This window comes from Bombina bombina, chromosome 6 (assembly GCF_027579735.1).
Source record: "Bombina bombina isolate aBomBom1 chromosome 6, aBomBom1.pri, whole genome shotgun sequence".
NCBI classification, from domain to species: Eukaryota; Metazoa; Chordata; class Amphibia; order Anura; family Bombinatoridae; genus Bombina; species Bombina bombina.
In genome coordinates, this window is record NC_069504.1 from 893,957,776 (window position 1) to 893,971,324 (window position 13,549).

Sequence of the window (13,549 nt, forward strand, 5' to 3'; positions counted from 1 at the left end):
CTTAAAAGTTCGCCTTTATGCCTGTGATGGGTTAGAGCTAAATGGTGATGGTGATTATGAACAAAGCCCCCTTTGTATCCTGAGGCAAAAGTGTGGATGTCCAGTGGAAGTATATACTACTGTGACATATACCCCGCTACCCCGACTGGGTAGCGCCGTCGACCGCTCCTTCCTCTGCCTGGAACAAGTGGCTATGTAGCCCAAGAAAGTGATTCTAGCAGGAGCTCACCCAAATAACTAGACAGACTAGCCTTCAGGTGAAATAAGAACTGCTTTATTGCACAGAAAACACAGCTTTTATACATTTCCAACAGATGGGGGGTAGTTACTACACAAATGGAAACACATATTATACAATGAGACAAACATCAGACAATGGTTAGTTAAACAGATTCTAATCACATCCTGACTCACAAAAGGAAAATAAATGACTCACATAATAGCAGAAAGACACTGCACACCTAGACTAGATAACAACAGGGGTGAGGTTATAAGGGGTAGGGGTTTATTGCACAGAAAACACAGCTTTTATACATTTCCAACAGATGGGGGTAGTTACTACACAAAATATTATACAATTAGACAAACATCAGACAATGGTTAGTTAAACAGATTCTAATCACATCCTGACTTACAAAAGGAAAATGGATGACTCATACAAAAGGACAATGGATGACTCACACAAACACTTCACACATAGACTAGCTAACAACAGGGGGAAGGCTATAGAGGGTAGGGGTTTAACCCTTGCAGCCCGGTATCCATGACATCTCCCCCCTTCCAGTTCGGCAGACCCGGCTAGATCCACACGGGTCTATATGGGGCTGTCCAACGAGATTCTATTTCAGTCTGTCGGGAAAATCCATCGGCATTCCCATTGCTCTTTCCCGGCCTATACTAAACGTCGAAGTTAAAGGGTTGCAGGGCTAAACTCCATCTTAGTAAACGTCCATTATCTCCCGACACTCGGTTAAGCCACACCAGGGGGTTGTGGTCGGTGAGGACAGTGAAAGGTTTTCCATATAGGTACGGTTGCAATTTCTTGAGGGCCCATACAAGTGCCAGGCATTCCTTCTCCACCGCCGCATAGCCTACCTCCCTGGGCAGCAGCTTCCTACTGATGTAGGCTACGGGGTGGTCTTGCCCTTCTTCGTCTGCCTGGCTTAGCACTGCACCCAACCCGAACATGGAGGCATCGGTGTGAACACAAAATTGTTTGGCGGGGTTAGGCGCGGCAAGGACGGGTGCAGAGATCAAGGCAGACTTGAGGCTCTGAAAGGCGTTTTCACATTCTGGGGACCAAAGTACCTGTCGGGGCAGTCTTTTACAAGTCAGGTCTGTCAGGGGTTTGGCGAGGGTGCTATAATTGGGGACGAAACTTCGGTAATAGCCGGCGTTTCCTAGGAAGGCTAAGACCTGGGTCTTGGTTCGAGGGGTAGGCCAGTTTGCCACTGCCTCAACCTTGGCCTGCTCCGGCCGCAGCTGCCCGCAGCCCACTTGGTGGCCCAGGTACTGGACTTCCAAGCAGCCTATGGTGCATTTTTCAGGCTTCAGGGTAAGCCCGGCAGCTCTGAGGTAATCTAGAACGATGCCCAGGTGGATCAAATGTTCCTCCCAGGTGTCGCTAAAGATGGCGATGTCGTCCAAGTAGGCACAGGCATAGTCTTGGAGGCCATCCAGCAGGCGATCCACCATCCTCTGAAAGGTGGCTGGAGCATTCTTCATCCCAAACGGCATGACCTTAAACTGGTAGAGGCCGAAAGGGGTGATGAAGGTGGACTTGGGAACGGATTCAGGGTCTAGTGGGATCTGCCAATAACCCTTGCATAGGTTGAGGGTGGTCAGGAAGTGGCCCCGGGTGATTCGATCTAACAGGTCAGCTACTTGGGGCATGGGATAGGCGTCAGTGGTGGTTCTGTCGTTGAGTCTACGGTAGTCAACGCAGAACCGGGTAGTTCCATCCTTCTTGGGTACTAACACTACCAGGGAAGGCCCAGGGACTGTTGGATGGTTCAATGACACAGAGGTCCAACATTCCCCGGAGCTCCCGGTGCATACTGTCCCTGATGACCTCTGGGACCCTGTAGGCAGCCTGTCGCAGGGGGGTCTGTCCCGAGGTCTCCACCTGGTGGATGGCTGTGGTGGTAAACCCAGGGACAGTAGAGAATATGTCACTTCTTTGTTCCAAGAGTCGCCGGACCTGCCTCTTCTGTCCGGGCCCTAACCTATCGTCTAGGGATACATCATCCACCACCTGGGGGTGTCAGTAGGTCCGGGAAGCTCCGGCATTGGAAGGCTTTCAGAGTCCTCCACTGCTGGCGCACAGATAGCGGCCACATCTCTGGGTCTCTCTATGTATGACTTTAACATGTTCACATGAAATGTCCGACGGATCCTTTCATCTGAACACTTCGCTACCAGGTATGTGGTGTTGTTCAGTTGTTCCACAACCCGGTAAGGTCCTTGCCAAGAGGCCTGTAGCTTCTCGGTTTTGACAGTCTTCAGAGCGAGGACCTTCTCTCCCACGATCAGGGTTCGGGTACGGGCATTGCGATCGTACCATCGCTTCTGCCTGTGCTGAGAGGCTTGAAGGTTCTCGTGTACCTGGGCAGCCAGGTCCTTCAGCCGGTATCTGAGCTGGAGTACGTACTCCACAACAGAGTGCTCTTCCTCCCCGGTGTCTCCCTCCCAGTGGGCTAGTACCAAATCTAGTGGGCCCCTAACCTTTCGCCCATATAAACGTTCAAAGGGGGAAAACCCAGTGGATTCCTGAGGCACTTCTCGATATGCAAAGAGGAGGTGTGGCAGGAATCTCTCCCAGTCCTTGTGAGTGGCCGAGAATGTCCGAAACAGTTGCTTTAGGGTCCTGTTAAACCTCTCACACAGCCCATATGTCTGGGGATGGTAAGGGGCACTGTGCAGGGGTTTAATCCCGCACAACTCCCAGAATTGTTGAGTGATTTCCGCAGTGAACTGCGTTCCCTGATCGGAAACCACTTCCCGAGGGAAGCCTACCCTGGTGAATATCCGGAGCATCGCATCTGCTATGGTCTCCGCCTTGATATTGGTCAAGGGAATTGCCTTGGGGTATCGGGTGGCATAGTCCACTACTGTAAGGATGTATTTCTTCCCTGAGGGGCTGGGCCGAGCTAATGGCCCCACAACGTCTACTGCCACTCGGCTAAAGGGTTCCTCAATAATGGGCAGGGGATGGAGGAGAGCTTTCGTATGGTCACCCGTCTTTCCTACCTTCTGGCAAACCTTATAGGATTTACAGTATTCCTTAATATCGGCTGTAATGCCTGGCCAGAAGAAGGTTTGAGTCAAGCGGTGGTGAGTCCTTTGCTTTCCTAAGTGGCCAGCTAAGGGGATGTCATGCCCTATGTTCAGTAGGTTGGACCAAAACTTCTTCGGTACGACCAGCTGGCATTTGGGCACCAGTCCTTTTCTCCTCTTGGAGATCCGGTACAGGAGCTCTCCCTCCCACTGGAACCGTTTGTCTCCGGGGCCCTGGGCGTTAGCACCTACTCGGTTGTGGTAAGGGGCTAGGATTGGGTCGCTCAAGGTTTCTTTGGCGAAGTCAGAGGGGGTCGTCCAGGAGGGGAAGTCAGTAAGTTTGTGGTTAGTAAGGACAGGCAGTCGGGGAAAGGTAGGAATCGGGGTGGTAGGAATCCTGAGGACCTCCCGCTACCCTCACAGCAAGGGTGCACCCAGTGCAGCCTGGGGGGGGAACGAGGTGAGGTTGGATCAAAGAAACGGTGGCCCCCGTATCTCTCATTCCTTGAGCCGCCTGCCCGTTGACCCAGACAACTTGCCGGTGTTGTTGTCGGTTGTCTTGGTCCATTGAGCTGACATGGTGCAAGACACCCACTTCTTCTCCTGTACACTCAGCATAGGGGTCAGAGCTCGTTGTATGGGCACAATGGGCAGTGGCCTGATAGGTGTGGGCTTGAGGAGACCCCCACGAGGTTGAAGCAGGGTTCCTTGGTGGCTGGGCTGGGGGGTTTCATTGTCTGGCTGGGCAGTTCCATATAACATGTCCGGGGTGTCCACCCCATAACACCCCCGGGGATTGCTGCTCCTGGCCGGGTAAACAGGGGGCGGCCGAGTTTGTGGCTGCCGAAAGACCGTTGGGAGTCGAGTTGGGGCTGGAGCATAGCGAGTTGCTGGCTGGGGGTCAGTGGCCGCCTGGCGACGGGCATCCACATGCTGATCGGCCAGGGCGGCGGCTTGGTCAGCTGTTCTGGGTCCCTTGTCTTTTACCCAGTCCCTTATCTCTGCTGGGGTGCGGTTGTAGAACTGCCCCAGGAGGATGAGTTGAACAGCTTCGTCTAGGGTGGTGATGTGGCACCCAGTAACCCAGGAGTTCAAGGATCTATGCAAACTCGGTATACGGTTGCTCCCTCTTGTCTTTGTAGTCCCCTGAATTTTAGCCAGTGAGCTTCCGGGGTGAGTCCATACCAAGCAAGGATGCGCTCCTACACCTGGTTATAGTTGCCTTGATCTTCGGAGGGGACAGTGTGGAAAGCCTCCAGGGCCCTACTGGATAGTTTCCCAATTAAGATAGTAACCCTATCAGCATTAGTGACCCCATGCATCCGGCACTGGGTCTCGAACAGCTGTAGGTAGCGGTCAATATCCTCACTCCCATCATCCTGGAAGGGTCGGAAAGCCCCGTGAGGTAGTTTCTTGGGCCGGGAAGGGGGGTCCAGGGGATCCGGCATGACCCCCCCATAGACTTCTGAAGCTCCAACATGTGTATCTTGTTGGCGTCAGTCACTATCCGAGTAATGATCTCCTCGGGGTGTTAGGTCCATAGAGAGCCAGTTGCCACTGTACCTCCTGCTGTTTGTCGGATGTCGTAGTCCCTGGGGTGGAGGCTGTACTGGACTGTCCTCCGCTTTGGTTGCTGTCCGACCCACCAGCCTGTTCGCTAGCCCGATCGTCCTCCATCAGTTCGGCTACAAGCACTGCCTTTGTCTTGTTGCTGGCAACTTTCCCTCAAGTCTGCCTTTGTCTTGTTGCTGGCAACTTTCCCTCAAGTCTGCAGCAACGTTCTCAATTCTTCCTTCCGGAGCCCATGGTACTGCTCCATCCGGCAAGATCTTCAGTTGGTGGTTTGGACGTTCCAGGTAGACGGAAGCATCCCGCCACTGCTAACCAATGTGACGGATACCCCGCTACCCCGACTGGGTAGCGCCGTCGACCGGGTCCTTCCTCTGCCTGGAACAAGTGGCTATGTAGCCCAAGAAAGTGATTCTAGCAGGAGCTCACCCAAATAATTAGACAGACTAGCCTTCAGGTGAAATAAGAACTGCTTTATTGCACAGAAAACACAGCTTTTATACATTTCCAACAGATGGGGGGTAGTTACTACACAAATGGAAACACATATTATGCAATGAGACAAACATCAGACAATGGTTAGTTAAACAGATTCTAATCACATCCTGACTTACAAAAGGACAATGAATGACTCACACAAAAGCAGAAAGACACTGCACACCTAGACTAGATAACAACAGGGGTGAGGTTATAGGGGGTAGGGGTTTATTGCACAGAAAACACAGCTTTTATACATTTCCAACAGATGGGGGTAGTTACTACACAAAATATTATACAATGAGACAAACATCAGACAATGGTTAGTTAAACAGATTCTAATCACATCCTGACTTACAAAAGGACAATGGATGACTTATACAAAAGGACAATGGATGACTCATACAAACACTTCATACATAGACTAGCTAACAACAGGGGGAAGGCTATAGGGGGTAGGGGTTTAACCCTTGCAGCCCAGAATCCGTGACAACTACCATACCTCAGAAGCAGCACGGCACACCGGACACCCTGTATCCCCTATTGTCTAAAACTATTTGAGCAGTGTGGAGACCGGTGGGTCCTGTGCTTTATTATCTAACAGCAGCTACTTACCTCATACTGATTGAGGTAATTGGAAGTAAGTGCATTGCTACAGGGGCTAATACCTCACAATTTTAGTGCTATTTTTTATGTTTTCATTTCTATTAAACCTCTGCTTTGAGATGCAGACACACAATCTTTGTTGGTATCTGTTTCCTTGGTGAAGTTTTTGGGAATCTTCACACCACATTTGTTTCTGCTGCCCAAAGCTCTGGAAACACATTTTATGAACTCGTATTATATTTAGATATAAATGTGATTTTTTATTTGTTTCAATATAATATATTACTGTGTTGGAACCGATTTGTGTATCCTTAAAGTGACACATATTGTTCATAATGTTACAACGCGGATAACATTTTCTTGTTTTATATATATATATATATATATATATATATATATATATATATATATATATATATATATATATATATATATATATATATATATATATATATATATATATATATGTGTGTGTATATATACTGTATATATATATATATATATATATATATATACATATATATGTGCATATATATATATTTTACAAAAAAAGTCATATATATATATATATATATATACAGTGTGTCATCCATACCTCATAAGAGCTGAGGTTGTTACATGTGAGTGTTCACTTGGCTATATCTTTTTGAACTACTTTCAAGTTATCTGATATACTACACTAGGAAGGACTTTTTTGCTGTGCGCCCTTCTCTCTTCTGTTTTAGAATTTGCCTTGGAGGATCTCCCTTGTCTAAGCGGATTTCTTCTGTTCACCTTGGATTAGGCTGCAAGTGGAAAATACTTCCTTTGGTTCACTCTCCTCCATCCACATGTGATTTGATGTTTTGGTACTAAACAAGGGGAGATTTGTATTCATAGGACATTACTGCCATTCAAAATTGGGTTATCTATATTTAATAGCGCAGTATTCACTCTGTCTTGGATATATATATATATATATATATATATATATATATATATATATATATAAATAGAAAATATTCAGCTATGTATATAACATTGGAATATTAAATATTCATATTTCATGTCGGGTTAGCACGCGATCAGGTTTGTGCGCGAGTATAGGAGAATACTTGAAAGTTCGCCTTTATGCCTGTGATGGGTTAGAGCTTGTGTGCAAACATTTTACTTTCAACTTGTAATACACGCGCTGCCCAGCACGTGCAAAAAGCTTACTTCTAGCGAAGTTAACACAGGGCGCTAATTTCCGCTCCACTCATAATCTAACCCTAAATAAGTAATGCTCACTTTGGACTTCCCAAATTTGTGAAAGACCTGGAAAAATAGGGACATCTGGTCCCCTTAATAATACATAAAATTAATACTTTGAGAATACTCTATTGCAGTTGTTCTTTCCTGAGTGTAAGAAGTGAATGCTCCTTAGATAACTCCAGAGCTTTCAATGGCTTCCTTTTATCAACTTGACAAAGGACCTTTCTGTTTCAGCTGCCTGCACAGAGGCACTGACTGAACCAACATTAATGAATTTAGCCTGGTGTGGGGCAGTGTGACTTGTGAAGGGGGTATCTGCAGAGGTGCAACCTTGAAAATTTACCAAATGCTATTCTTTTACAATAATTATCACCATAACACATACAAAGCTCTACACACTTTTAACATCCCTGTACACAGCTTCCCTCCAACCCACTATCTCCATTTCTGTACGATTATATCTCATAGTCTCGTTGTTTTGTATTGGCACTTACTGCCCTTAATGCGACTGATTTCTTTATCATCTAGCAGCTATTTCCCAGCCCCTTTCCCTTCTGACCCTCTTCTCCACCTGAGTTCACTCCGGTGAATCTCTGCAATCCGGCGCTCCAACTTCTCTGAATGTTTGGGTAGGAATTGGAACTTAGAGCTGTACCCCTCGGGGTGTTTGCCAGGGTCATAATCACCAATCTCGGCTGTGGGAGAGACCGAGCATGAGGGGCAGTAAAAATAAAATATAAATAATAAAAAAACATGAAAGGCAAGAGGGAAATCAAATGGAGCAGGAGAGGAAACGTAAGGGAATAAAGCAAAACATTTTTTTAGCAAACTGTAAATGGAAGCAATAACTAAAGGGGACAATTAGTGTCAACTGAAAATTTGTAAGGAGCTAAAATAGAAAGTGAGCATTAAGTAATGGACAGCAAGAAGAGATGCAAAGAGAAACAGTATGAAGGGCATCAGAGTGTAAGGTAATAGGTAAGACACAAATGTGGGAGGAGCATATAAAGTAGGCACTATGCTGCATATCTGGATACGTACCCTGCAGTATATATGCTGCCAGAAGAGCAGCATCAGAGGTCTTACAGAGCAGACGGCCATGGTATAAATCCCTCTTAACCTGTTGAAAAACCATATACCTATAGAGAAAGACATAAGATTTACTAAGGATGAAAGCCTATATATATATATATATATATATATATATATATATATATATATATATATATATATATATATATATATATATATATATATATATATATACACATACAGTGGATATAAAAAGTCTACACACCCCTGTTAAAATGTCAGGTTTCTGTGATGTAAAAAAATGAGACAAAGATAAATCATTTCAGAACTTTTTCCACCTTTAATGTGACCTATAAACTGTACAACTCAGTTGAAAAACAAACTGAAATCTTTTAGGTAAAGGGAAATAAAAAGAAAAAACTAAAATAATATGGTTGCTGTGTTCAGCTGTTCTAGTAGGTCTTTCCTGACATTTTACTGTGTAGATAAAAAAGGTGCGTAGGTCTAGCGCTAGTATGTACACCTACAGCTCTCTCCAGAAAAGGTGCCTAGTTAACCTTAGAGTGCAAGAAATAGAATGGAGTATGGAGTGAGCACCAAAGGCAGAGGTGATGAGGACAGTGGACTGCTGGTATAAAATAAATATATTTATATAATCTAACAGACAAATTATTACACTTTAATACATATTAATTACTTAAAAACATGGATCCATGTGTACACAAAATATAATAAAACAATTCCAAAAAATACAGTATATTACAACAAGTCTGATACAATAAGAACAAAGTTCATATAGCAATACCAATGTAACATTTTTGGTAAAATACACATATAATAAGTGTCCAAATGTGAGATAATCCAGTGAATGTGTCCAAAATTAATAATGTGAATGTCTATCTTTGGTGAATAGGTGTCCAAAGTGCTATAAAAACAGTCCTGTTTGGTTAATTTCCAAAATGAAACCACAAAAAAAACACAAAAAATCAAGTCCAAAAAATGTGTAATAAAAATGCAAACTTAAAACATGAAAAAATGAAACAATAGTAAAAATAAAAAATGAGAAGTGATAGTAAAAATGTGAAAAAATGTGAAAAAATCCCAATATTAATTGGAGTGATACATCCTATAATGGGTGTGGTTTATTCCCGTGAAAGGAGGAGAAAATGGAAAAGATTTATAAAAAACTTGACTTGCTAAAATCCCATATAGTGTAATAAAAACCTGTGGGAAAAAAGGAGAAAACAATACTCAAAATAGTGTAAATTACTTGCTTAGAGTATCAGAATAAATCTCACCAGTTATGTTGACGCGTTTCGGCCTGATATCAGGCCTTTATCAAGACTAATACACTGGTGAGTTAATAGTACCTGTATGAGCCAAGTATGACAAAAAGATTAGGTATTCGGATTCATTTATTTTTATATTATAACACAGAGTTTTCAATATAGAACGTTTCCAATGTATAAAACATAATGCTCTGTTCAACCTGGTCGGATATGCCAATAAACATTACAATGTAAGATCTCATCCCTGCCCAGAGTCATCAATATGAGATATGTTTAAGTCTTGTTTCCACGACCGTCAAATATCCAATGTAAACATCCGGCACTATCGAAACCGGAAACGGAAGTGACGACACTTAGCCGAAACCAGAAGTGACGTCTGTTTACTTTAGCGGCGTAACAACTAACACGGATCGATAACTTACCAACATGATCCGACAATTTGGCCAACAGATAAACCATTTGAGCAGACCTCCAGGAGTTAAGAAGGTCATTATTCACAACAACATATTTAGACACACGCCCTGAAAGAAATAATTTATGTATAGATTGCCCACACTAAATATAAAGATGCCCATACCCATAAAGCACTACGAAAAATGGGCGGCCCTCAGTATGAGGAATTTTTGGCACCCAAACACGGCCATCAGATTGGGTGTTAACCCCTATAAAGGTACTATTAACTCACCAGTGTATTAGTCTTGATAAAGGCCTGATATCAGGCCGAAGCACGTCGACATAACTGGTGAGATTTATTCTGATACTCTAAGCAAGTAATTTACACTATTTTGAGTATTGTTTTCTCATTTTTTCCCACAGGTTTTTATTACATTATATGGGATTTTAGCAAGTCAAGTTTTTTATACATTTTTTCCATTTTCTCCTCCTTTCACGGGAATAAACCACACCCATCATAGAATGTAAATTAATATTGGGATTTTTTCACATTTTTTCACATTTTTACTATCACTTCTCATTTTTTTTTTTTTTTTTACTTTTTCAAAAGCTTTATTGATACCAATTCTCAAAGTTACAAAAATAAAAATACATTCTTCATTATTCACGTTTACAAATAATCTTCTTATAGTACCATCTATAGTTACAAACTAAGTAATACAAGATTTAACTCTTATAACGAAGGTTAACATAATTTCCCTAACAAAAAACACCAATAAACTTATCATCTAATGTCTTAGACATAACCTTCTTCTTATACTCATTTTTTATTTTTACTATTGTTTCATTTTTTCATGTTTTAAGTTCCATTTTTATTACACATTTTTTGGACTTGATTTTTTGTGTTTTTTTGTGGTTTCATTTTGGAAATTAACCAAACAGGACTGTTTTTATAGCACTTTGGACACCTATTCACCAAAGATAGACATTCACATTATTAATTTTGGAGACATTCACTGGATTATCTCACATTTGGACACTTATTATATTTGTATTTTACCAAAATTTTTACATTGGTATTGCTATATGAACTTTGTTCTTATTGTATCAGACTTGTTGTAATATTCTACCATTTTTCATTTAACCAGTCCTCAATTTAAATTACTGTATTTTTTGGATTTGTTTTATTATATTTTGTGTACACATGGATCCATGTTTTTAAGTAATTAAAGTGTAATAATTTGTCTGTTAGATTATATAAATATATTTATTTTATACCAGCAGTCCACTGTCCTCATCACCTCTGCCTTTGATGCTCACTCCATACTCCATTCTCTTTCCTGACATTTTGTTAGTCGCATCCTACAGCAAAAGCCATGGTCCGCAGAGAACTTCTAAAGCATCAGAGGGATCTCATTGTTAAAAGGTATCAGTCAGGAGAAGGGTACAAAAGAATTTCCAAGGCATTAGATATAAAATGGAACACAGTGAAGACAGTCATCATCAAGTGAAGAAAATATGGTGCAACAGTGACATTACCAAGAATTGGATGTCCCTCCAAAATTGATGAAAAGACAAGAAGAAAACTGGTCTGGGAGGCTGCCAAGAGGCCTACAGCAACATAAAAGGAGCTGCAGGAATATCTGGCAAGTACTGGCTGTGTGGTACATGTTACAACAATCGCCCCTATTCTTCATATGTCTGGGCTATGGGGTAGAGTGGCAAGACGGAAGCCTTTTCTTACAAAAAAAAAACATCCAAGCCCGGCTAAATTTTGCAAAAACACATCTGAAGTTTCCCAAAAGCATGTTGCAAAAGGTGTTCTGGTCTGATGAAACCAAAGTTGAACTTTAAGGCCATAATTCCAAAAGTTATGATTGGCGCAAAAACAACACTGCATATCACCAAAAGAACACCATACCCACAGTGAAGCATGGTGGTGTCAGCATCATGCTTTGGGGCTGTTTTTCTTCAGCTGGAACTGGGGCCTTAGTCAAGGTAGAGGGAATAATGAACAGTTACAAATACCAGACAATATTGGCACAAAACCTTCAGGCTTCTGCTAGAAAGCTGAACATGAAGAGGAACTTCATCTTTCAGCATGACAACGACCCAAAGCATCAAAATCAACAAAGGAATGGCTTCACCAGAAGAAGATTAAAAGTTTGGAATGGCCCAGTCAGAGCCCAGACCTGAATCCAATTCAAAATCTGTCATGCTGATAGACTCAGTGCTGTAATAAAATCAAAAGGTGCTTCAATAAAGTTTAAGGATGTGCACACTTATGCAACCATATTATTTTATTTTTATTTCAGTTTGTTTTTCAATTGAGTTGTACAGCTTATAGGTCACATTAAAGGTGGAAAAAGTTCTGAAATGATTTATCTTTGTCTCATTTTTTTACATCACAGAAACCTGACATTTTAACAGGGGGGTATAGACTTTTTATATCCACTGTATGTATATATATATATATATATATATATATATATATATATATATATATATATATATATATATATATATATATATATATAGTGTGTGTATTTATGGTAAATTACTATAATTATAATTTATTTACAAAGTCTCAACAAATACTACAGAGTTATGGCATTAGGTGTATAGTTACACATTAACATTTGCAATTACACAAACAATAAGGAGGTAGAGGCCTCCAAGTATCCCTGAATTAGCAACTACATTTTGTACCAAATTTTGTTGATTTGAGTAGTATATACAGTTAAATTCAAGTTGTAACACATGTCCTATGTAATGCTTTTATTATTTTTTTTTAAACATGCAATTATTATTTTTCCTGTATTTGTGAGTACAGTGTAATTGGAAACCAAACGTAAGAAAGGATTTAGAGTAAAACAGAGCTCTCAGGTATAAGGAACATGTCAATATAACCTTTTGGTTACAAGACATAATAATCCACTGTAACCTTAGTTTAAAGTAAAATGAACAGTGCACTTAGTTTTTGTCTTTGTTCATTATAAAGAAGGCATTTCCAAATGTATTTAATTAAAATGTCTAGGTATAATTATCTTAATTCTGGTTTTGCAAATTTACTGTATACGTTGGGCTGCCTGTTACTCTATCCTTAACTTTTACATAAAGGCAAATATCCCAGTTCCCAGGGAAATCTCTGGTTCCACTCACACATCCAGACTATGTCCAATCCCACCCATGGCAAACCTGGCCCCACTTACATAACACCAGCAACCTCTACCCCTTCTGTCATGGCTCCATATACAAAACACTGGTGGCCACTGCCTTCAGGTAGCTTCTGGGTAATGCTGGGAGGTATACAAACGTGTTCGTACTTAACTGAGGTGGTGTCTAGTGTGAGCTACTTAGACAAATCTGATCTTAGCATAAGCATTAATATTCTTGTGCTAAATCCCCCTTTTTATTTAGGGCCACTGTAGAGGTGCAGAATGTACTTGTGCAAAACACACTTTTACAGTTTTTAACATGAGATAATTCTATCACTACTGACTGAAAAGGGAAATAGGAAATGCACTACAGCCTTGTGATCTATTAGTCAACACCTAGAGATCTACTGGTCGATCCCAATCTACCTTTTGGGTACACCTGCACTGTAGCACAGTGTTTCTCAACTCCAGTCCTCAGGACCCTTAACAGGCCAGATATCCATTATATCTTAACTA

The 13,549-nt window shown here is 41.8% G+C and overlaps 1 protein-coding gene across 2 annotated transcripts in view; it reads right to left on the reverse strand.

Moving 5' to 3' along the window:
• The window catches only part of FRMD5 (FERM domain containing 5), a 291,969-nt gene that overhangs the window by 94,853 nt on the left and 183,567 nt on the right, over positions 1–13,549 (reverse strand). For both annotated transcript variants that reach the window (XM_053718464.1, XM_053718463.1), the window contains 2 exons: positions 8,203–8,300; positions 7,733–7,856 (listed from right to left, as the gene is read on the reverse strand). In XM_053718464.1, the coding sequence (XP_053574439.1) occupies positions 7,733–7,856; positions 8,203–8,300 (222 nt within the window). The remainder of the gene's footprint in view (positions 1–7,732; positions 7,857–8,202; positions 8,301–13,549) is intronic.